Genomic DNA, 23,010 nt, shown 5'->3' with positions numbered 1-23,010 from the left:
CAATAGAAACCCTAAGGAAGGAGCTCTTGAGGAGCCATACTGTGTTCCGGAATTCCACATGGACTTGCCTATCCTGGGGGATCCAATATAATGCAGAGCTCTTATTTAAATATTATCCATACTTTGGTGGGCTTATGAGTCTGACCAGGGACCTTGTGAGATTATACCTAGCCAAGAATCTAGTCTTCCCTGAGCAAATTTCATCTGGAAGCAGTTCCTCATATATGTTTCTTGACTTGGTCTAAAATATATAAAGGAATCATATTTTGGGTTCTAAAATATCTAGGGGATTCACATTCTTTGCACATTTTTGTGAGTCAGAAATCTAAAATTCTGATGCACTACCCTCCGATCATCTCATTTTAGCTATTAAACTTACTCACAGCCATATATCATCAAGGTGTCTAGACATTTGGACTGACATTTTGTTTAGCATGGCGTTAGCTTCCATCTCCTATCTTCCTGCCCTACTAAGTTTGATCCTTTGGCTGATCACTTCAAAAACTATCACCAGCAACTATAATTTCCTTATCCCTTTGTCCTCTTGCTGCACTTCACCTGCCAGCTTCTACCTTGGTGCAAACAATAACTAGCCCTTATTTCATTTAATTGCTCTTCTTGAACCATTAGGTGTTTGGTCTCCCTAACTCAGCCCTTTACATTTTAGTCTCAGAACCTCTTTATGCTCTTAAAAATTACTCAGCACACCAAAGAGACTTAGTTGATGTAGGTTATATCTAATCAATACTGACTGTATTAGAAACTGACTGATAACTTTTTACAAGTATTTATGTATTAATTTATTGAATAACAATAAACCATTACATTTTTAACATAAATAATGTTATCTTGTGATAAATAAGTGTATTTTACAGAACCACAAAAATGGCTGATGTAAATAATGTCTTCATGCTGTTATGAACACAGTTTTACTCTGTGGACCCTCAAACCAGTCTTGGGGTCCCTAGTGGTCCCCAGACCACACACTGAGGACTTCTATCACCACCATTTAAGTTTTTCTCCAACCTCTTTAGTTGCTCTTTCCCAGTCTGCTTACCAGATCCTTTTGTGCTTGGCCTTCTTGAATATTAGTGTTCCCCTGAGTTCTAGCTTTCACACTTTTTTCCTTGTTCTACTCCCATGATTTTGGTGTTCTCACGGGTAGACACCTCTAAACATTCAGTACTGGCTATCTAACAATGTATGAGGTATCTTGACCTGAATGTCTATTTTCACCCTTAAACCTCTTTCTTCTAACATGCTATCATGGCTAACAGCATCACCACCTACCCTGTCTGTAAGCCAAACAACTCTTCTTTCTCCTGCCTCATTTAAACAGTCACTAAGTCAAGTGTGTTTTAGCCTCTAAATACTTCTTGACTCCATCTTCTCCTTCTCCAGTCCCAGAAGTTTATGCTCTCACTCTCACTCACCTGGATTACTACGGTAGTCTTCTAATTTGTCTTCATCCTTTCAGTTCTTCGATTTCACAACCCCCATCGTCCTGCCTGCCAATTTCAACTTCCACATTGCCATCAGGTGATTTTTCTAAATGTAAATCTGAGCAAATAATTTTCCTGCTTTAATGAAAAACAATAAAAACACCCCATTTGCTCTCGGAATAAATTACAAGCTCTTTAACATGGCTTAAAATGCCTTTTGTGATCTGCTCCTGCTTACTACCTTCATTTCCTGCCACTCTCCTATGTCCTCCATTTGTGCTTTCTTGGGTTTTCCAATATATTTAACAAAACATATTGTACTTTTTCACCTCTCTGTAATGGGAATATTGCTAAGCCCCAAAAGAATGCATCTCCACCTTGTAAGATGCCACCTCTTAGTTTCGACTGTGATGAATCAGATATTCTGTTGCTGAGACTGGCCTTCCCACTCTGGCTGTTCTATATGAGAATTCAGCCACTTTTCTGAAGTTTAAAATGGGTTAACCTGCCATCTGTTTCAAAGCCATTGCTCTAATTTAGTATATTCTTACTCACTTCAGAGTAAGTATAGCTTAACAACTTATGCAATGTGGGTCTAAAAATATTCCCCTAACATATAATATATATGTATTATATATATATAATTTGGATGAGGAGAAAGTAAGTTAAACAAGAATGAAATTTCCTTTATGCAATAGAGTTCACATTATTTACTTTGAAGTCAGAGGTTTCTTGAGAGAGATTTTTTTTTCAGAATTTGCAAGATTGATTCTTGCTATTCTAAAATTTCTTAAGCATGTAAAGCTCCAAAATTACTAACATGCTGTCCAGTCCACTTTTATTATGCCTTCTGGCGGATCTTTATCTATTTCACAATGCATCATTTTAATTTCTCTGCCTAGGCTAAGAAAGTGCTGTATAGGAAGTACTTAGTAGGGTGACTGCCTCGCCTTGAGACAACAAAATAATCTCTTTTTTTAAGATTTTATTTTTAAGTAATCTCTACACCTAATGTGGGGCTTGAACCTACAGCCCCGAGATCAATAGTTTCATGTTCCACATACTGAGCCAGCCAGGTGCTCCCCCCCTTTTAAACAAATAATCTCTTGATGCAAGACATATGTTTAGTACTCACTACTCATGCACCCAAGAAATTATCTCTCTTACTCTATGTTTTAAATCCACAGCATGCTAGAGTTCCAAGAAAAAAATAAGTAAAATATTTGCCTTTCATTAAAATGCCTTCATTTTGAACAATATGTGCTAACTGTAGTCCTGCAAATTAGTTGTAGGTGATACAGGTTCTTCCTGTCATTTTAGTATGTTTGATTTGGATTGAATTTATACTTTTATTTATGACAGGTAAAAGTGCCACTTAACATAGTGGGGTAAAATTTATGGGACATATTACACCAAAAGGTGATGTCAGATGAAAATATAAATATTTTTTTAAAAATCAGAAGAGCTCTGATAAATGCATGGATGGCAGATTTATAATTAGACTGAAGTTATACCACCATTTCCCAGATCCCATCTTAGAGAGATTGCTAGAAAGTTAGTAGATTCATGGGTAGGAGGCAAAGCCAATGCTAATGCAGAAACTGTTATCATTATCATGAATGGGTCCAGGAGAGTGAACTGGAAGCAGTAATAAGTATTAAACAGGACACCAAAAGGACTGATAATAAGCTATAAGGATAAAGTAAAATGCTTTTTAGCATTTTATGCTAAGTCATTTCTTGAATGTTATAAGCTCTAACGTCTTTTAATGAAAATGCGTTTCAACACAGATATGGCCTCCAGATAGAAATACAAAACCAGTTGAAGGGTCAAAACACCAAGGAAAAGGAAAATTGCTAAAATAAAGGTAAGGTTACAAATATTTTAGGTTAGGCAGAAGGAAACAACAAACGCATTAGATGATTCTTGTGAAACAGACATTCCAGCTCTGAAAAAATTGTTTTAGATGACTTTGGCAAGAAGGGAAATAAAAGTAGTTCATGTTAGGATAAATTATATGTTCATTATGCTTACCTTGGCTCAAATTAATAATCCTAATAATAATTCTGTTTCACTGATAATAATCATTAATCTTGATTTAGACCTGCTAGGCAATGTCCTAGACATTTTACATGCTTCATTTCATTTAATTAAAAAGAAAATCTATGGGGAAGGTATTATCAATATTCCCATTTTATAGACTAGGCAACTGAGGCACAGAGGCATTAATGAAATTGCTAGAAAGTGAATGAGATGGCTTTTGCTAAGCATGTTTATCTACATTTAGTAAACTGTGTCAAGGGGCATTGTGTATTGAGATTTAATGGGGGAAAACCCTCCGTTTCTATTCTTTACATTAAAAGAAAATCTAAGTTGTTGAATTTTCTGAAATCAAAATTTGCCGTATTCGGTTTTATTTCTTCACTGTATCGTGAGGTAGTTACACTTTCTTTGTGAAGAAGGCAAGATGAACACATTCCATTCCTCTCATTCTCTCTCTTCCAGCATTTCTTACTCCGCTGTAGTAACGGCCTCAGAAAGCAGGGCAATTTGGATCAGTTTGTAAAGGAGGCACAAGAAAACGCTAAATCAACGTTATCAATTTTGGTGCAGAGAGCAAAGTGAAGTAGGCCCTTTGCCCTCTTGAATAGTTTAATCTCTAAACTTTTGATCAGAGTATTGGGCTCAATATTCTCTCTCCCCTAATTCTGTATTAATACCCATTCTGGTCAACTTTTCACATGTGGGCTATATAGCATGTCATGGCAAGGAGAATTGTGGACTTAAATTATTTCATCTATAGAGTTTGGACACTCCCTATATACCCTGAGGGTGCTATGAATCGCTTCTAATTTCATGGCAAAGGAAAAGGAACATCCATGTCATTAACTGATGGTATTGGTTTTGAGAGCCAGAAATCCCTACTCTCCACCAACTCATCCAGCACAGCAGCCCATTTGATCCCAGGCACAATGTATTCCTGTGAGTTTCTACTGCCTCTTATAGAAAGTGCTGACTGTGGAGAAACTTGATCAAAACATCAAAGATTACAAGAGAAGCTGCATTTGTGCCCTTCACAAGCATTGATGAAGTACCTTAGCCTCGCCTTCTCTCGATGCCTTGCATATGGTCGTCTGTCTTCCTGACTACTACTTCATATGGCTTATTTGTAAATTCAAGCAAATGTGCTTCTGACTGGCACTGATACATCACTGATGCCAAAATATCAGAGAGGATGAAGCATAAGGACATATTTTTTGATTCACATGGAAAATAGTACAGATTTATGAGGAAGTGATGACAATAGCCATTCCATGATATCTTCATATAATCAGTATCTTTCCATGCCTCCCTTCACCAAATTTTATGACCTCAAAACTTATTTAAAGGAATTACTCTCTTGCTGACCCAAAAGACATGGTGAGTAGGTGTGGGGATGGGGCTGGTTGCCTGAACAACCTAGCTCTGTCTTTTCACGTGCTGAATTTCCAGTTTTCCAATGACCACTTACAGAGCTGTGATGCACAGAACGTCTACTGATGTCCCATTGATATTGATGTGATTACCCCCAGTGCATTGAGAGCAGCACAGCACACAACCATTAGTATCTAAAGGTTATGTATAATGGCTAAGAGAGGAAAATGAAAGAGCAGAAAGGAATTTGCATGGGAAACAGAAGCAGTAAATAAATAGTTTCAGTGTAAGATCTTACTTGGGTTATACAGCAACTGCAAAGGAGGATTGGAAAAAAAACGATGACTCAGACTCAGTAAGAGTGGAGAGTGAAACAGTTTCATATTTTGAAATGTAATACTTTTTTACTTCAACCGCAGAAAGCCATTTGAAAATCATCTTGTATGTTACAGTTCTTATGTGACATCTTTCACCCACATACCTACTGATAAATTCTTATTCTACCTTCCTGAGGTTGTTAGCAATACAGCACAGATGGGGTAAATTGAGGAAGGGATTCTAATGGGCTTATCCAAAGTCACACAATGTTCAGGTCATGACAGAACTTGGGAAAAAGTTATGGTGTTAGCCATTAACCTCTCATTTTGAACCCATTCAACCCATTGTGCTACAGCATTTAGCCAGATATTTCTACATCTAAAAAAATCACACAATAAATGATTTCAATGGATATCTCTCACCAATCAACAAAGCTTAGCTGCATACATGGTTGCAGTTGATGACCTGGTAAATGTAATTTACTTTGTAATTTAATAAGAAAAAAATGGTCTGTGGATTTATTTAGTAGACCAAGGAGTACGTGAGCTGCAGCAAGACCTAGTGCTGAAGAGCATGTGCTCTGGAGTCAGTCCACTCTGGCTTAAAGCTCGGGATCCCCACTTCTCAGGGATGCAACCTCTTAATCTCAAAATGACCCTCATGGGACCTCTTCTCTTTGCTGTGCCTCAGTTTACTCATTTCTATACCACATATAATACTGAGACCTGCCCTTAAGGATTGTTGTGAGAATTAAATGAGCTTTGCATTAGTAAAATGCTTTGCATTAGTCATTTTTGTCAACAAAGTTTCCTGATAGGATTGTTATGTGCCAGGCACTGATCTTGGTGCTCGGATACAGCCGTGAACAAAATGGTTAATTCTGAGAAACACTGAGTTTTAATAGTGAACAGTCATAAAGAGAATGATGATAACAACAACAATAATAATATTTAACATTTATAGTATACTTACTATGTTTTGGGTACTATTCCAAGTTCTTTAGTTATATTAACTCATTTAATTCTCATAACAACTCTATGTTATAGGTACTGTTTTAGGCGCATTTAACAGATGAGGAAATGGAGGGCTTTAAAGGTTAAATAATTTGCCCAAGGTACCATGCCTAATAAGGGGCAGAGGTCTGAAAATCCATGTTCATAATGACCGCACTATATTACCTTACTGTCATGTCAAAATCATATTCTATTGTTCACCCTATAAAAAAGGGCAGACTTTCAAATGACTGAAATGTTCTATTTTCACTTATGAAATGAATAATATATAAACTAAATAAACAAGTCTCAGAGTATATAATACAAGTTTTGATACCGGAGTGGCCATTATAATAAATCTAAATGGAAATAGGCTTAGACACCATCTAAACCTATTAATAAAGAGTTTGCTGTTATCTGGATTTGTTTATACCAGGGGTTAAGTCTTATATCTAAAACATTATCTCTCTACATAGTAACAGTTAATAGAAGATAACCCATAAGATAAGAGTTTGTCTCATAATTGAACAAGAACATTTAAAAGGGCCTCCAATGTATTTAAACTTTTCAAATTACTCCTTGTTTTGAATGATTCATATTAAAACTGTGTTTGTATTACAGTACTTTCTCATCCCCTACCTTCATTCCTTCAGCATTATTTATCATTACAGGCTATTACAAACCAAATAAACATACATGTTGGGTTATCCTAAAATGTTTGAGATAAGAGACACATTTTTGATATTGTAGGTAATGTTATCCACATTTAATAGAAGCATTGTTCAAATGTATTCAGATTGTACGATAAACATATAAAAGAGATAATTATGAACATCAATATAGGCTATGATCCATACTGTTGACGTTATCAGTGACTTCCCTACAAAATAAATCTATTAACTTAGCAGCCCCTGTTCTATGACTCCCATAAAACCAGTTATGGGAAATTTCTTATTGTTCACATTTTGAATAAATCAGAATACACCAAACTTCCTTTATTATTTATAATTATAAGAAAGTCTAAATCTGTTTTAATCTACTTATCAGAATCATATTCATTGTATCCTCATGGGTAATTCTGCTTCAATTATGAAACAGGGTTAAACCTGAAAAGAAGTTACTGGTGCCATACCTGGATAGAATTTTTTTTTCTACCATGATATTCCATTCATTCTAGGAACAGTGCTTCCACAAAGTACATGTTTCTTAAGTTAATTTACATTTTAGACTGCAGAACCACTCAAGCAAGGAAATTAATGTTCAGTCAAAATAAAATGCCATCCAGAAAAATCAATACAATTTGCTATCAAGTGAGGGTGACTTTAATCAGAGTGACTCTAGAACAATATTTTTCTTAAACGTGTTGAAAGAGTGCTTCGCAACTGTTTTCTCCTTTACCTCCCCAAACATAGTATCCATATAATTCCACAGCCACTTACCTTGTGAAAATAAGAATACATCTTTTTTTTTAAATCCCAGTGTAAAATTGAATTCTTGGGGAGAAATTATGCACTGGATTTTCTGATAGCTTCCAAATAACTACTACTTTAATGAAATTGCTACCTGAAAATCTGGTAGCAGTATTACTGTTTAACTATAATTTAAGAAGCTATTGTAGATTGGTACTTATGACTTCTAGTGAGAAAACCATAACAACCTTTTAATCGAAGGGAAAATGGTTAACTACAGTAATTGCAATCAATAAGACTGTGTTAGTATAAATATTTCTTCTCAAAGAGCATTCCTCACTCTCCTCAGCAGTATTTAAGGGTAGGAAGTGCAAAAAAACCCCCCCAAAAAACCTTCATTAGAAATCCATTTGTTATTTATAATACTAAGCCTTGGTTCAAATTTTAGGTTCCAGAGTTAAGAGAGAATCTTCCCCTCCCCCAACCTCCACCACAAGCAAAACACCACCACATCAAAAACTAATGATGTATTGTATGGTGACTAACATAACATAATAAAATAAAAAAATAGAATTGTTGAAAAGACTTTGATTAAGAAGAAAACAGGCATGGAAAAAAGGGCTTACCAATCACATAGGCTAGCAACAAGGCCAAAGTCACCGTGATTGCAGTGGCGCTCAAGGCCGTGCACTTCCAGTTGCAGCACCTGTAAGGTTTGTTAAAGGTAAAGGCAGGTCTGGAAAAGGTGCTTCGAGGAAGTGGCCTGGGAGGAGGCGAGTACACAGTATTGGACGTCAGCGGGTAGTTCTGACTGGCCGCACTGAAGATAGCAGAGGAACCAGACCCATGTTTAAACAGGAAATGCCTGCAAAAAGGAAACAAACAGTTAGAGCTGTAAAAACCAAAGCCAGCACTGGGTGTTATATGCAACTGATGGACTCTTGAATACTACATCTGAAACCAATGATGTACTATATGTTGGCTAATTGAATTTAAATAAAAAAAAGTCAATTGTTACAAAAACACAAACTCCACTCATTTCCAACAATCACACTTTGACAAAGCTCAGGAAAACTGGCAGAGTCTCAAAATTTTCATATACCTAAGATTTAATTCCAAATTGCCTTTGGTGGTCTCCTTTTGTTTTCTCATTTAGACCTTTAGGAGGCAGAAAGAGATCCTCTGTTCCCTGACTTGCTGGCTAGTGAATTTCTCAGACTCTCGAGTGCTGACATTCACATTTGATGTTATTCGTTATCCTGCTCCTTTTCATTAAATATGATACTCAAGAGTTGATTCAAGAACAAACAAAAAGTATCATCAGGCATTTTTGAAATCTGAATGGTCTAGAAACCAGTATATTTACTTAGAGATTAGCTTTCACAGACATATTTTCAAGCAATATTCTATTATAAAAATTGTCAAACATACAGCCAAGTTGAAAGGATTTTATGCAAACACACATACTTACCAAGTAGATGCTACAGTTAACATACGACTATATTAACTTTATCACATATTTATCCATCTCTCCATTCCTGTCTTCATCCATCAGTCCATCTTAGTTTTCAAGCGTTTCAAAGTAAATTGCATACATCAGTATACTTCCCTTCGCTTTTAACTTGCATATTATCTGGAGTTCAATATTTTTAAATGTAAAATTTATACATGACGAGTTGAACTCTTAGATTTCACATATAAGTTGTATCATACTGTATTTGTCTTTCTCTTTCTGACTTATCTCACTTAGCATAATGCCCTCAAGGTCCATCCATGAACCCATAAAAACAGAGAACAGAAAGGTGGTAACCAGGGGCTGCGAGGTCAGAGAATAGGAAAGATGTTTAAGGGTATAAACTTGCAACTAGTAGAGAAGTAAGTAAGTCCTGAAGATCTAATGTACAGTACAGTCATTATAGACAACTGTATTGTATTATCATCATCAAGCTCGCTAATAGAGATTTTAATTATTCCCACCACAAAGAAGAAATGATAATTATGTGACATCATAAAGGTGTTAACTAATGCTACAATGGCAATCACGCTGCAGTATATAAATGTATCAAATCAACATGCTGTACACTTGAAATTTACATGTTATATGTATGTTTCAATAAAAAATTATACATGATGAAATGCACAAATTTTAAGTATACATTTGCTGAGATCTGACAAATGCAATCATCTGTGCAACATAAATCCTTATCAAGATACAGAACATTCCCATCACCCCAGGAAGTTTCCTCCTGCCTTTCTAAGTAAATCCCTACTCTGCTTCCCCCAGGTGACCACTATTTAGCATTTTTTCTACCATGCATTAGTTTTGCCTGTTCTAGCACTTCATGCTGCTGTCATGTCTGAATTACTATAGGATGATTACTGACTGCTCATGACTACTGCAATATGGATATTTCATAAACAGTACTGATTTATGGACATGGAAGGAGCTACCAAAAACAAATACATTAAAGTGTGTTTTGGTGCATATAATTTACACTTACTGAGTGCTATGTGCCATGCATTGTGTTAAACACATAATCTCAGCTAGTCTTTGCTCATATGAGATAGGCTATATTATTATCCTCATTGTGCATTTAAGGAGATGGAGGCCTAAAGAGGTTTAAAAAAACTTGCCTACATCTTCCTAGTACATGAATGACAGAGCCAGAATAGGAATCCAGGTCACTCTGGCTCCAAAATCCTTAATCTTAACCTCTCCCTGTGCTGCCTGGAGCAGTAAAATGCACTGCTAAGTAGAACACATTCTGGTGCTACATTTTAATGTACTACAACATGAACCCCTCCACTAAATAGAAAGCCAAAATCACCTTGTCACATATGACCAAATTTATAAATCGTTAAGACTATTTTAAGTCTGATTTCCAACTTCCACTTTTAAAGAACAAAAGCATAGATGTTTAGAGGAAAAAACAACTGTTTAATCTGCCATTTAATGAAAAATCTCCACATTAGAGAATTTTGCATTAGTATCATGAGGGTAAAGGTTATTTAAAGGGCAGGATTGTTGAGAGTAGTACACATTCACAAGCCTTTCTGGAGGGCGACTTGTCATTAGTATCAGAAGACTTTAAATATGCATATTCTTTGCCGAATAATTACGCTTACAGGAAGTTATCCTTAGGAAATTATGTGTCTGACAATGTATATAACAAGTCGTTCATTGCAGTGTTACTTGTAATAGCACAAAATAAACACCCAAGTGCTCAATAATAGGTACTTGGTTAAGTAAATTATTTTACAAACACATAGTAGAATACTATACAACCATTACAAATTGTACTGTAAAAGAAGATCTATTCACTAGGAAGTGTTTAAAGATATCACCAAGTGAAGAAAGGTAGGCTTCAAAACAGTATGGGCAATAGGATACAATTTTTTTTTAAAGATTTCATTTATTTATTTGAAAGAGAGAGAGCACACGCACAGACGGAAAGGGAGAAGCAGACTCCCCGCTGAGCAGAGAGCCCGATGCGGGACTTGATCCCAGGACCCTGGGATCGTGACCTGAGTCAAAGGCAGATGCTTAACCGACTGAACCACCCAGGTGCCCCAAGATACAATTTTTAAAATAAAAAAATATATATGCTCATGTAAAAATAGTAACTTGTGTTACCTTTGGGTATTTTTTTGAAGTTTTCTGCCTTGAGCTTGTATTACCTTTGTAACAAGTATCAAAAAGAAGGGAGGTGGGGTGAATGGAAAAAATGCACTGTTTAACACCAACCATATGCAGAGTTGGTTCTGTTTATGTGAACATGATTTATTGAGCACCTATAAAGTCTAGGCACCAGGCACTTTATGTGCAATATTTTGATCCTCATACATCTGTGAGGTTTAAACTATTATTCTAATCTTACAGATGATGAAACAGAGACCAAAAGAGGTTTTTAGCAGGAATAAAGTGGTGATAATAGTAGTTATCATAATAATGATAAGTGCTCACTTGTGCTGGGCATTGTTCTAAGTAATTAATAAACTATTATATCATTTAATCTTCACAACAACCCCATTAAAATAAATATCTCCATTTACAGATGAGAAAACCAATGCACAGAGAGGTCAAGTTGTCTGTGGTCCCCACAGCTAGTAACTGGTGAAGCTGAGTTTCAAACACAAGCAGGCTGGCTCCAGAGCCATTGCTCTAAACCACAACATTCCAGTGCACTCTGCTAGGATGAGGCAGGTCGTGGATACATTAAAATATGAATGCAGACCTGCTAGGGCACAGAAGAAGCACGTAGGTAATACTGAACTGAGCCACATTTACCCTGTTTCCCTTGGGAAAAATGACAAACATGAAAACGATGGCTAAAGAATCACAGAGTTGGAAGAAGAGATCTCAGTAATCATCTAATAGCCCAACACCCTGATTTTGCAGTTAGGGAAACTGAGGCCCAGAAAATGAAATGGACTACCTAAAAGTAACATAGGTACTTAATGGTATAAATGAACTTGGAATCAGGGACTTCCAAAAGAATGTATTTCCTCTGCCCTAGGCGACCTGCCAACCAGTCTTCACCAAACTACCACCAGGTTCTAAGCTCCTGGGTTAACTGATCCAGGCTAAACAAATATAATCCCTTCAAACTGTACTACATAATACTTGTCTATTCTTCCGAATGTCACATGTTCTTACAGTAAGTTTTAAAGACCATCTTAACTATTTTGGATGAATGGGGAAGCATTACAATGAAGCTACTCTTCAGTTGTTAAGAAGGTAAGGGAGTTATTGCTGCTTCTAAAAGTACCTAACGTATCCTCAGAATGGAGAAAGAGTATATAGCAGAAATAAGGATAAATATACCAAAAAAGTGACTCGCAGCATTATGCTTCTTCCATTTAATTGTACTTGCTATTTATTTATTTATTTATTTATTTATTTATTTATTTATTTATTTGAGAGAGAGAGAGAGAGAGAGATAGTGAGAGAACACAAGCAGGGGGAGAGGGAGAAGCAGGCTCTCCACTGAGCAGGGAGCCTGATGTGGGGCTTGATCCCGGGATCCTGGTATCATGATCTGAGCCAAAGGCAGACGCTTAACCGACTGAGCCACCCAGGTACTTCCTCTTTAGTCCCTGAAACGGTCTCTTCCATTTATAAGGAGGTGAATTTCTTCTTTACCATCTGGTTAGCGCTCCCAGCCTATGTTTCCCCCCCAGCTATCTAATTTACTAGTGAGCAAGACATATAGCGCTTTACGGACAGCAGAGTGGAGCAGCCTCCCCATTTCCTTACCACCACCTGGCGGTTACTCTGGACGTGACAAAATGTCACTTAGGTATAACCAGTCCTGCACAGGGACACCCTGGTATGTTCCTGTGGGATAAAAGGGAAACCCAGCAGTATGGGGTGCTTTTTGCCCAGTGATTGGAGATAAAATCTTTGATCCTTTGCATATTTATGAAGAAGAACAATCGGATTTTCGAGACAATGTAAGTGGCCCCATATGTTGGATATTGATTTGGTTTGGTATATCATTAAGGGGGAGAAGAAAGACAAAGAAAGACAGAGAATTGTTGGCTATTATGATGGCAATTACAAGCAATAATCAATATCCCTGAGAACTGTAATTTCATCGTGATATACACTAAAGGATTTCCAAATGTAGTTTCATAAGTAAAATATTACAGCATAATGAATAAATTCAGCAGTTGCAGCAGAGCAACATTTAAACTAATTCATATTTGAGTGGAATCCAAATCACAGTCCTCAGTGAGGGTAGATAATAAAATGAGTTCATATACTAAGGTTCTTGTTTTCTTATTAACAAGCTGAGATTAAGATTCTATGCTCAAGTGATCTATACTTTGATGTGGATCATGAAAAACAGCACTGCAAATGCTATGTATTGTCAAAGGCTTTACAGTCCATTGTTGGAAAGTGAAACTACTGCCTAAATGTGTTTTCATAGTTCCTGAAAAAAGTAGGAGCATAAAGACAAATGCACAGTACTAGACTTCAGCTATGTGCTCATAAAATCAGATCATCTGTCTAAGCACATTGCTTTTCCCTGGGGACCTGAGGATATACTAAAATGTTGCTATCAATTTCATACAATTGGGTTTTTTGCACAGAGCAAATGATAAAAATGCAGTTCAAGAGTTTATGTGTAAGTAGTACTCTCCTTTGCATCTGTTTTAATATTCAAGTTCAAATTTAAAAAGGAAAAGCAAGATATTGCCAAAAGGAAATGGGCATATAAGGAAATTGAAAAAAAAATATCTTCAAGACTGATGAGACCCAGTGGTGGTAAGTGGGAATATAATAAATGCTCCTGTAAGGATTTTAAAATCATCTATAAAAAAGGGGAAAATGTACTCTCTCTTTTCAAACCCCTCACGCTACATAATTCTGAGGGTATCTGTTAGCATTAAATAATGTGATTTAATGTGGCACTTAAAATTCTATAGGAAATAGACAGAAATCTACAGCTTTCTAACAACAGATGCATAAATAACCGATGAAGTTTTTCTTTTATATCTTCTAAACATGATTATGAGATGAATATCTAAACCTGTATTCCCTTAGCTATAAGCATTTGACTCATTTTTATAACCAGAAGAAGGAATTCAACTTATTTCCAGTTCACAGCTGAGGGTGATTTAAGAAAATAAAATAAAACAGAAGACTGCAATGAAAAAGCCTTGAGTCAAGTTATTATGGCCAAATCACATTCAGATAGAATTGTGGCATTTAGACATTTATTCATTTAAAAAAAATTATTAAATGCATTTTTATTGTGATAAAAAAACTACAAAATATAAAACTTACCATCCTATTTATTTTTATTTTGTATTTTAAATGGGCTCCACCCCCACCGTGGGGCTTGAACACACGACCTTGAGATCAAGAGTTGCATGCTCTACCGACTGAGCCAACAAGATGCCCCCATCCTATTTTTAAGGGTACAGTTCAGTAGCATTTATTCACACTGTTGTGAAACAGATCTCCAGAAATTTTTATCTTGCAAATATGAAACTCTATACCCATTAAACAATTTCCTTTTTCCCCTTCCCTCAGCCCCTGGGAACCACCACTTTGCTTTCTCTTTTTATGAACTGGACTAGTTTAAATACTTCATATATGTGGAATCATACAGTATTTGTTTTTTTGTAGTTTATTTCGCTTAGCATAATGTCCTGAAGGTACCTCATGTGTAGCAAAGGACAGGATATCCTTCCTTTTCAAGGCTGAATAATATTCTATTACATGTATATACCACATTTTCTTTACTCGTTCATCTATCCATGCACATTTGGCCTGCTTCCACTTCTTGCTATTGTGAATAATGCTGCTATGAACATGGGTGTGCAAACATGTCCTTAGATCCTTTTTCAGTTCTTTTGAGTATATGCCCCAAAGTGGGATTGTTGGATCATACAACACCTCTATTTGTAATTTTTTGAGGGATCTCCATATCATTTTCCATAGCGGTTGCACCATTTTACAATCCCACTAATAGTACACAGGGGCTCCATTTTCTCTACATCTTTGCTAACACCTGTTACTTTCTATTTTTTTTTTTTTGATGGTAGCCATCCTAATGGGTGTGAAGTGACATCTCATTGTGGTTTTGGTTTGCATTCCTCTGATGACTGGTGATGCTAAGTATCTTTTCATAGGCTTGTTGCATATTTTTGTATCATTGTTGGAGAAATGTCCATTCATAGGTATTTGTTCTTATGCCTCCAAAAACATGAGAAAAATTTTAAAACATGCCATGCTGGGTCAGCCCCATTTTCTTCTCTGACAAGAACACCTAGTGTTACTTTGCAGAAAAGCGTGGCTACTAGTCAAGATTATCAACCTCAACATCTCTAGTTTGTCTTTTGTAGCCTATTCCTGATGCTCCTTTTTAGGATAAATACTCCCCCAAAGAGTATTTATCCAAACTCTTCTTGAACCTTAATGGAATTACCAGCTTGGACAACCTCCTGGGGTAACAAATTGTATTTCTCTCCTAACAGTTACATAAGGGAGGATTTAATTTTATTTGCTCAAAGGTTCTTTCTTCCAAATTTTAAGCCACCCCTGCCCATATATCCCCTCCAAACATTACATACTAAGTGTTTATAAAAAAAAAATCTATACCCTCTCCATGTTGTTTATAATTTTTAAGATTTTTTTTTCTTTTTAAAGAGTTTCAGGATACCTATCTAAGCCTTCATTTTTCTAGGTTTAAGCATTAGTTCTACAGTTTATCCTTGAATGGCAATGCTTTATGGTCTGGACTGATACTGTAATTTTGCAAGTGGGGTAGTTAGTAGCTAACAGGAGAGTTGTTGTTGTTTTTTTTAAATCTTTTTGTGGCTATTATTCCCACTCGTCTTTTAATCAGAATATCCATCCTGCCTGTATTGTATATTCCTTAAGAGCAGGGACTAAGTCCTAATTTCTATGTATGTTGTCTCATACTTCAAAGGTACTCAATGAATATAATGACGCTTTTGCTTCTTCTAAAAGGATCTTGATTCACTGTGCAAAATGAATGAGGCTTGGGAACCCTAAAATAAGTTTCACTTGTGAGCAAATATCTTCTGGTTTATTGAATGTAAAGGGACAACTATAAGCTCTCATTTTGTTTTCACATAATCTAAAAGGAACAAATCAAAGAAATAGTTGATTCATATTTCATCTCTTTTTGTAAGACATTTAGGTAGTGAAAGAATTATTGTTAATAAAAAATACTAATAATTAAAAATAATTGCTGCTAATAATAATGGCAACAGCAACGACCATACACTAAACCACATCTATGTGTTAGGCACTCCGCTAAAATACTTTGTGCTTCTTTCTCACTGAATCCTCACAATAACCCTATAAAGGAAGGTGATATTATGCATATTTTACAGCTTAGGAGGCTGAGAATCAGCTATTAAAGTTAAATAAATTTCCCAAGGTCACACAGCTGGTAAGTGACAGAGGTGGGAATCTACTTCAGTTTTGTTGATTACTAGATGTAAGTTACATGAGAGTAGGAATGTCTGTCTTATTTACTGCTGTATCCTCTGCATCTAGAATGGTGCCTAACAAACAGTAGGTGCTCAATAAATATTTTTAAATTCGTGCATGAACAATAAAACCCATTTACTTAATCACTGTGCACATATTAATTCATGACATCACTGATATCACTCATAATGTTAATCACTCATAATGTTAATCACTAATGTAACAAAATCTTAATTCACATGATCATTTGGCATTTTCTTCTCAAAGTGAATATATATAAGTTTAGTATTCCACTGAAGATGTTTTTATGGAAATACTTGTTTCAAGTCTTAAAATTACAGAAATGACAAAATGATATCAGGAGGGTACACAGTGAGCTAATTGTCATGTCTCCCTTTTTAGAATATCTTTTATGTAATAGTGTATTGGACTTTCCTATATAAATTAAACATTTCCGTAACAGGATATTTAGAGGTAAGTTGGAGCTAGGTGTTCTGACATAGATATATAAAGGCTGGAGAAGGAAAATATTACATATTCTGCTTGATCAAGTTGCTTTAGTAGACCCCAAAATAAATTAAAATAAATAATCATCCTCTACTTTATAATAATGCCCTTTCAAGACACACTCTCATTCTCATTTTCCAAGTTAGATCCATGCTCTGTAGATGTAACTTTAATTTAAAAAATTTTTATTAAAAAACCCTATACCAGTTGAGGGGTAAATATCAAATTAATATTCTCTATTAATGTAAATGTTCCTGTATGAAAAAGCTCAGGCCAATACATAAAAATTATTTACTCAGATAAGTAAGCTTACCAATTTTTTATTTTCTTTATACTTAATAGTAATTTAGTTCCTAAGGTATGCTGTGAAAGCTGTAATCTCTCTTCAAACTCGAAAAAACTTAAAAAGCTATTGGTGGGTGAGATTTTCAATCTTCTTATGATTGTATACATCATTTCCATGAAGGAATAGTGGAATGTCACCCCAGAGTTTTCAGTAGTTCATCTCCCAACAGGGACCATTTTAAATGGGAATAGACATGTGACCAAGGCAGAATTTATGGGTACATGTTTTAAATTAAACCAGACCCCAAATTTCCTAGGATTTAAAAAAAAATTCTTGATTTTGGAAAAAATTTAAATTATATTTCTCTTTACAAAAACTCCAAGTCTATTCCCAATTTTACTTATCAGAGCAACCTGCTGGTTTTATAAAATTGGTTTCACTGGTTACTTGGCTTATTTATTTATTTTTCTTTTTAGAGAAGTCAGTAGTGGACAGAGTATTCTACGTCTTGATTACTTTTTTATTCATCTTCATTTTCTATAGATATGCATTTTCCTCATTTATTTTATGAGCCAGTCGACATGGCATACGTTTCTGTATGATTTGTTTTAATTGAATTGTAATCTATTAGCAAGGACACCTGATTTTAAAGAAAGAGTATTTCAAAGGAGTACAATAAGGAGAGAACATAAGCATTTCCCACTAAGCTCTTCAGGTTGAAAATACAGATTATCATTCTAATGCACATTTTGAAGAGTGTTTGGTGATCAACATTTGCCTTACATTAGCTTTCAATGGTTTGTAAGTCTTACTCATACATGTACATTGAAGGCAAAAATGCTTTATAATGCCATAAAGTAAGAAATGCCACTCAAATCAGTCATCTAACGTATCCAGTCTAACATTTTTCTGAGGGACAGACTGACAAAAGGCAAGGCTGTCTTGTGAAATATCAACCTCAAAATCAAAGAAGTGGCCTGAGGCAGAAGTTGTCTGTTCCTCACCAGCATCCATGTTCTCCTTATTTCCTGGGCACACGGACTACATTTCCCAGTAACAATTTCCATTAGGTGTGGTCATGTCAGTTCTGGCTCATGCGAAGTGTGAGCAAAGGTGATGTCTGATACTTCCAGTCTTTTCACCTAGAACTTTCCCACCCAAGGATCCTCAGTCTCCTTACTCATCCACTGACAGACTAGACTCAAATATGGAAGGAGCCTAGTACATTCATTCCATGGAATATTATGATGTCATATTAAGAATTTTCAACCACATAAGCATATTAGGCTGATCATTGTCTCTCAGCAGAGCCTGGACAAAGCACACTTATCCATGACTGTCCCAATCCCACTCCACATTGCTTGCAGCCAGAGTTAACTGCAACAGAATTGTATAGCCAACCTTGGAGACAATCGTATTCTCTCCCTCTCCCTCTCTCAGAAATCTGGACACAGAATCCCAGTCATCTAAGGAAGTCAAGACGCAAGGTCATGTTGAGCCAGAGCTAGAGTTACAACATGACAGGGGAACAGATAAACAAATCCCATCTAAAATGAAGCCTGGAAGAGAGAATATGTGCAGAAAGAAACAGTAATGAGACATCATGTGGCTCCAGAAAGCAAAAGAACAATGAAGAGAGTTCCACCTCTCTTTAGGCATGGCTGGACTCATTGTCCTTTTGTTTCCCTGGGAGATTATCCTGTATCATTTTTAAAAACCTCCTCTTTACTTGATTTAGTTTTAAAGCATTTCTGTTTCCATTAACCAAATAATTTCTAAGGCAATGAACAATTTTCCATGTCTCATGAGGGAAAAAAACAGAAATCATATATACAGCACAAGCACAGCTGGGTGCTGTGCCCTCCCACACAAAAACAAAAACAACTCCAACTCTAAATTCCTACTCTACAGAGATCTGATCTAGAAGAAAGCATGGAAATCTTATTTATTTATTTATTTATTTTTTTAATTCTTTTTTTTTATTCTTATGTTAATCCCCATACATTACATCATTAGTTTTAGATGAAGTGTTCCATGATTCATTGTTTGTGCATAACACCCAGTGCTCCATGCAGAATGTGCCCTCCTCAATACCCACCACCAGGCTAACCCATCCTCCCACCCCCCTCCCCTCTAGAACCCTCAGTTTGTTTTTCAGAGTCCATCGTCTCTCATGGTTCGTCTACCCCTCCGATTTCCCCCGCTTCATTCTTCCCCTCCCGCTACCTTCTTCTTCTTCTTCTTCTTCTTCTTCTTTTTTTTCTTAACATAGAAAGCATGGAAATCTTAACAGTAACTATCTTTGGGTAGTGGAATTTGTAGTTACTTTTCTTTTTTGTGTTTTTCCTATTTTGGGAATGAAGGTGTACTACTTTATAAGGTCCTGCATTATCTGGTCTCCACAGGCCTCCCCACCTCACTACTGCCATTGTCTCCAATACCCCCTAAGCTCTGGCCCTCCTCTCATGTGTGGTTTCCCAAATGTGCCATTTTCTTTCAGGCTCCTGTGGCTCTGTAAGCTTTTCAGCACAGAACAATATCAGAAGAGCTACGAAATGCCCAAGAGTAGTGTAGATCTAAAGTAAACTCAGGAGAGAGAGAACAAAGAGTGAACAAAGGGAGAATGAAGAGTGCAGAAGAAAAAGGAATAGAACAAGAAAGGAAATTTGATAAATAGATGATAGATAGATAGATAGATAGATAGATAGATATGGCTATATATGCTAGGGTAGAGGATCATTTGTTAGTGGCTTTGGAGGTCACCTGGGGCTCCCTTGTCTAGATCTGATCCAAATAGTTGGCAGTGATATGCTGCTTTTTCCCCAGTTTTTTGCATTCCTAGGAAACAGACCAATTTAGTATATATACAAACTGATACACATTCAATGTGTCAAAAATACATTCCTCTTGCTTAAGACTTTCACATAGAAATGCAGGATATGACAAGTTAATTGGAGATAAAATTATATAAGGAGTTACCACTATATGAAAAGGAAACCAATTGATGGGGGTGGGGAGATCTTAGAGCTAAATGGATTTAAGTTTAGCGGTTGTTTTAGTCCATTAGAGCTGCTATAACAAAATACCATCAATTTCAGTTGGTTTATAAACAACAGAAATATATTTCTTACAGTTCTGGAAGCTGGAAGTCCAAGATCAGGGTGCCAGCATGGTAGGATTCTGGTAAAGGGCCTTTTCTGGGTTACAGACTGTTCCCCAGTCTGCTGTGGGCATCAGGTGGGCGGGAGGGGCTAGGGAGCAATCAGAGGTCTCTTTCATGAGGGCACTAACCCTATTCATGAGGGCTCTACCCTCAGGACCCAATCACCTCCCAGAGGCCCCACCTAATACCATCATCTTGGTTTTCAATATACGCATTTTAGGGAGATCCAAACATTCAACTTATAGCAGTGGTTTCCAACACAAATTATACTATAAACCCGAGAATTATCTAAACCCACGAACAAAGCCTTCAGAAGAAAGGAATATGAAGAGGGAAGATGGGAAGGGAACAAAAGAAACTGCTAGAATCTTGAGTAAAGTGAGCAGGAAGGAAACAAAAGATTTTGCCTCTCCATTAGTCTGAAATGGCGTTTCTCAATTGGGGATGAATTGGCCCACAAGGGACATTTGGCATTGTCTGGGGACGTGTTTGGTTGTCACGATAGGGGGAGGGTGCTCCTGGCATCTAGTGGGTAAGAGGCTAGGGATGCTGCTAAACATTCTATTATGCATGGGACAGCTCCCACAACAAAGAATCATACAGCCTGAAATGCCACAGTGAGGTTGAGAAATGGTCTAAAACTATTCTTCTGATTGGAGCATGCAGTTTTGAAGTATTCAGCATCCCTATGGGAGGGAATCTGTCATTCTTTATAAGACTCTCAGAAAAAAGATTTTCTGCCAGTCACTCATGATCATATCGTCCTCCCAAGCTCACAGCTGTTCCTCCCTTGAGGCTATGTGCACTTGGGATTGGTCTATTATCCAAACAAATACCCTGAACCTTGGGGCCAGAGAGCACATACAACTCACTCATAATTACCTCCAACTTTTACTCCTGCTGACCAAACAAGGAAATCTTTGTAAGATATGGAAAATAGAAAACATTTTCTACTTTCAATTTTTAAAATTGCTGTTCAAATTGTACCTCTCAAGAACTGTCACAAGGCATAAATCCAAACCCTGAAATATTGATTAAAACATGCAGAATATACAATAATCATAGCGATTGAAACAACATTAACCCCCCTCAGGTTAGGTCACCTAAGAAACAGTCAAATTTAGCTTTGTACCATGCTCTAAAGCTCAGAAACTATAATTCCACTTGAACACAGGAGAATCTGTGGAAAACAGGCCTTCCTTCCAGGGAAATATTCTTTCCCTTGTTCCCTGCAGCGTGGATTCAAGAGTGCAAAGAAGAAAACCATTGGTTTGCTTTAATTATTCAGGGACAGCACAAGGAGATAAACAAGGTCAGGTCAACTTCAACAGTATAATGATTTCACTCCTCTGACCTCTAAATACACATCTCTATTTGGCAAATATAATATTGAATCTAAACTTATTTTCTCTCTGCATCATTGTCAGTACTCAGAAAAAAATATCATCATGGATTCACAGGATGGAGTATAGAAATGGCTGTTTGGAACTTAAACCCAATCCAGGTTGTATTTTTATCTTTGAATAAGAAACATAAAATAAAGTTATATTTATTTCTTAATTAGACAGATAATGACAATTTGAAAGAAAATACTGAATTGCTTCACAATATGACCCAAGGCAAGGTAGACTTCTTTATAAGGTGTTACATCCTGAATCCTGTCTCTATAAAGGGTTTTGTTCTTAAATTCATGTATTTAATAAACTTTTATTGAGCACCTATGTCTATCGAGTAAAACATGTTCACAGACTAAGTCTTGTACTGGCCTATGATTGGTTTCCTAACTATGTTTGTCTGCCATTACCATTACCCCCTGACAGACAGGGATGTGCAGTGTCTTCCTCATTTCCTCTTGGCTACTGGAATTTTTGAAGGAATCATGACTGCTTAACTTCAATTTATCTGACTTGTTAGGGGACCTCACCTAGAATCTGTAATCTTGCAATTCATTAGAATCCAACTAACTGGAAAGCTAACCTGAGCAGGATTCTTTCAGTGGAAGAGCAAATGACAAGAAGACAAGCTATGGAAAAACAGAGAAAGTAAAGGCCGAAAGGACATCAAATACCATTTAGCTTTATTCCCTCACCTGACTGTTGTGCAAAATGAGGTTGGAGAGGAAGAAAGAGACATTATCAAGTTCACACAACTATTTAGTAGCAGAATTGGACTTGGACTCAAGATTTTCAATTCGAAATCCAGCGCTTTTTTAACTACTCACGAGGGGCCAACCAAAATTCACAAAGGATATCGTGGGACCATGAGACATTTTGTTCACTCTACAATATTTTCTACATCCAAAGTGCTGTACAATAAAAAATCATGTTCAGAATGACAACCCCGACTTAACGTAAGATTTTCAATTATAATAGATTAAATTATGATCATTTGGATTAAAATGGAAAGTAGATTCATATTTAAGAATGATTTTCAACAAGAATGGCAATTTTTTAAAAGTTCTATTTAACCTTAAGCTATCTACCAAATCCAATTAACTAGAACCCC

At 36.4% G+C, this 23,010-nt stretch overlaps 1 protein-coding gene across 3 annotated transcripts in view; it reads right to left on the bottom strand.

Annotated features, from left to right (window-relative positions):
• The window catches only part of TENM1 (teneurin transmembrane protein 1), a 548,130-nt gene that overhangs the window by 291,428 nt on the left and 233,692 nt on the right, over window positions 1–23,010 (bottom strand). For all 3 annotated transcript variants that reach the window (XM_021685960.1, XM_021685969.1, XM_021685964.1), the window contains exon 5: window positions 8,202–8,440. In XM_021685960.1, the coding sequence (XP_021541635.1) occupies window positions 8,202–8,440 (239 nt within the window). The remainder of the gene's footprint in view (window positions 1–8,201; window positions 8,441–23,010) is intronic.

Source organism: Neomonachus schauinslandi, chromosome X (assembly GCF_002201575.2).
Source record: "Neomonachus schauinslandi chromosome X, ASM220157v2, whole genome shotgun sequence".
NCBI classification, from domain to species: Eukaryota; Metazoa; Chordata; class Mammalia; order Carnivora; family Phocidae; genus Neomonachus; species Neomonachus schauinslandi.
The sequence above is the reverse complement of the archived record's forward strand: the minus strand, read 5'-3'. Positions and strand labels throughout refer to the sequence as shown.